The following is a 2,639-nucleotide window of genomic DNA, read 5'->3' as shown; positions in this document are numbered from 1 at the left end:
ATATAGAAAAAATCAGCCAGGCATGGTGGCGCATGCCTGTAGTCCCAGCTACTCAGGAGGCTGAGGCAGGAGGATCACTTTAGCCCAGGAGTTTGAGGTTGCTGTGAGCTAGGCTGATGCCACGGCACTCTAGCCAGGGCAACAGAGCCAGACTCTGTCTCAAAAAAAAAGATAAGTGTTGGCGACAATGTGGAGAAAGGGAACCCTCGTACACTATTGGTGGGAAAGTAAAATCGTACAGCAGTCATAGAAAACAGTGTGGGTGTTTCTCAAAAAATTAAAAAGGAAACTACCATATGATCCGGCAAGCCCACTTCTGGGTACATACCCAAAGGAAAGGAAATAAGTATGTTAAAGCGGTATCTGCGCTCCCATGTTCACTGCAGCGTTAGTCACGATAGCCAAGGTATGGAATCAACTTCAGTGTCCAACAAATGAATGGATAAAAAAATGTGGTATATACACACAATGAGATATTATTCAGCCATAAGAAAGAAGGAAATCCTGCCATTTGCAACACAATGGGTGAACCTGAGAACATTATGCTAAGTCGAATAAGCCAGACAGAGAAAGACAAATACAGAATCTAAAAATCTTGAATTCACAGAAGCACAAAGTGTAATAGTTGTTGGCTGGGAGTGGGGGGAAGATGGGGGAAATAAAGAGATACCAGTCAAAAGGTACAAACTCTCAGTTATGAGATAAATAACTTCTGAGGATCCAGTGTATAGTATGGGCGGTGATGGATGTGTTAATTTGATTGTGGTAATCATTACACAATGTACATGTATTTCAAATCAGAACGTTAGGTTGTCTATCTTTAATATATTCAATCTTTGTCAATTTAATATTTTAAAATTTAGAAAGTGTGTATGTGCATATGCAGTACATGTGAAATGCACAGAGCAATGCTTGGCTCTAATTTGCCCCCACGAAAGTATTAACTATTATTTCAAAAAAGGAAATATGAGTGACCTCGTATATCACATGATTTGAATCACAACCTTTAAAACCATGAGAGCACACATTTGTTTGATATGTTCCTAAAATGTATGGTAACAAATCCCTACTTACATAAATTCACTGCGCCCAGATCAAATTTCCTTAGAGGACATTAAAGCAACATGCCTACATGTGTACACAGACATGTACTGTGTATATATCATACACTCATACATGAAATTCCTTCTATTACTCACGTTCTCATAGAGAGCTTGAAGGGTCTCCAGGTCAACCACTGAATTGTCCAAGTTCACAACAGCTGTGAAAAAAAGACAAAAGAAAGAATATAAATTGCCACAAGCCAGTTGTGAAAAGATGTTTGGCCATCTCAGGCAATCGTGTTCATGACCCAGCAGTCAGAGGGGGAAGGGAATTCAACTTTGACGTTTCCACTTGCTCCACTGCAAAGACTGCACCGGGAATTTCAATGGGCCAGCTGTCAAGTGTTAAAGCTTTCACTTGCTCCACAAATGCTAAATCCCATGAATATGGCCCAGGAAAAGGTCTGAGAGAAACTGCAGGTCTGTCTTACACAGCCCAACTGAATGAATTTGAAAAATCTCCTTAATATTAGAAAAATAAGCAAATTACTCCTGCCACTGCTGTATCCTAGTTTTATACCAATAAATGCTCATATCTGCCAATTTACTTAAAACATTTGACAAAGGTTAAATCTAATCATGAAACTGATGGACTTATTGGAAGTGATAGACACATTTCCTGTTATAATTCCTCTAAGTGTTATAATCAAAGGATAATTCATTGATATTGGTATTGAGATGAGCACAGATTAATCCTTAAAATTCCATCCTTAAAATACAAACTACCCATGTTATACATGGAAGAAGCAGAATAGATAATCGAAAATCAGGAATATGTTCTTTATGTATTTGTTTGCCTAGGAAATGTTACACTGCATTTTGGAGTAGATGTACCTTATTACTTGGCTTAGGCATAGGTTAATCAAAATCATTCTGCATTTTCTACAAACATATTAGCTAGAAACAAGGGGAATTTGCCCTGATCAGATTTGCAGCAGGTAACCAGTGAAGCTCTTGTGTTGTTAAAGATTTCTAGGAGAAAAATCACCAAATAGGTAAACACAAATTGGATATATTTATTTTGATAACTGAAGCATTTTACAACATCTCTTCTCTCAAAGCTTAAAGTACACGAGATATTTTCTAGTTGACTCTGGCAAAATCCCAAGAAAGAATTAAGTTAAAGACAAGTGGGAAACGAAAGCGTAGGATGGATGAGAAATCTAACCAAAGTAATTTAGCATTTCTATTTGGAGCTGGGAACAGAGCCCAGATTCACCAACAAGTATTATACCAAGTAGAATATGATACTTCCACCCTAATAATAATCCACTATCTCTGTTTCCAAAAAAATTAGTTCTCGATACAAATCTAGGAGTTTAAGATTCTCAGACAAATCTTCTTACTCCTTAGAACATATAAAGCAAACATATCAAAAACTGTTTTCATGCTTTACAGTAGTAAAAACATAGTCCAACTAACTTCGACTGTATTTCAAATATTAATTGAAAGGGATTAACTACTAATTTTCACTTTCGTACTATGTAGCAAAATGCATAAAACCCAGGTAAGACAGTAAATTTATATATGGAATTA

At 36.8% G+C, this 2,639-nt stretch overlaps 1 protein-coding gene across 1 annotated transcript in view; it reads right to left on the bottom strand.

The window, feature by feature from the left end:
- Positions 1 to 2,639, bottom strand: part of FMN2 (formin 2) — a 343,234-nt gene that overhangs the window by 161,762 nt on the left and 178,833 nt on the right. Inside the window, 1 exon segment of the mRNA XM_012644334.1 lies at positions 1,200 to 1,261. Coding sequence (XP_012499788.1) covers positions 1,200 to 1,261 — 62 coding nt within the window.

This window comes from Propithecus coquereli, unplaced genomic scaffold, assembly GCF_000956105.1.
Source record: "Propithecus coquereli isolate 6110/MARCELLA unplaced genomic scaffold, Pcoq_1.0 Scaffold210, whole genome shotgun sequence".
Lineage (NCBI taxonomy): Eukaryota > Metazoa > Chordata > Mammalia > Primates > Indriidae > Propithecus > Propithecus coquereli.
Note: the sequence above shows the minus strand (reverse complement) of the source record. Positions and strands in the feature narration are given on the sequence as shown.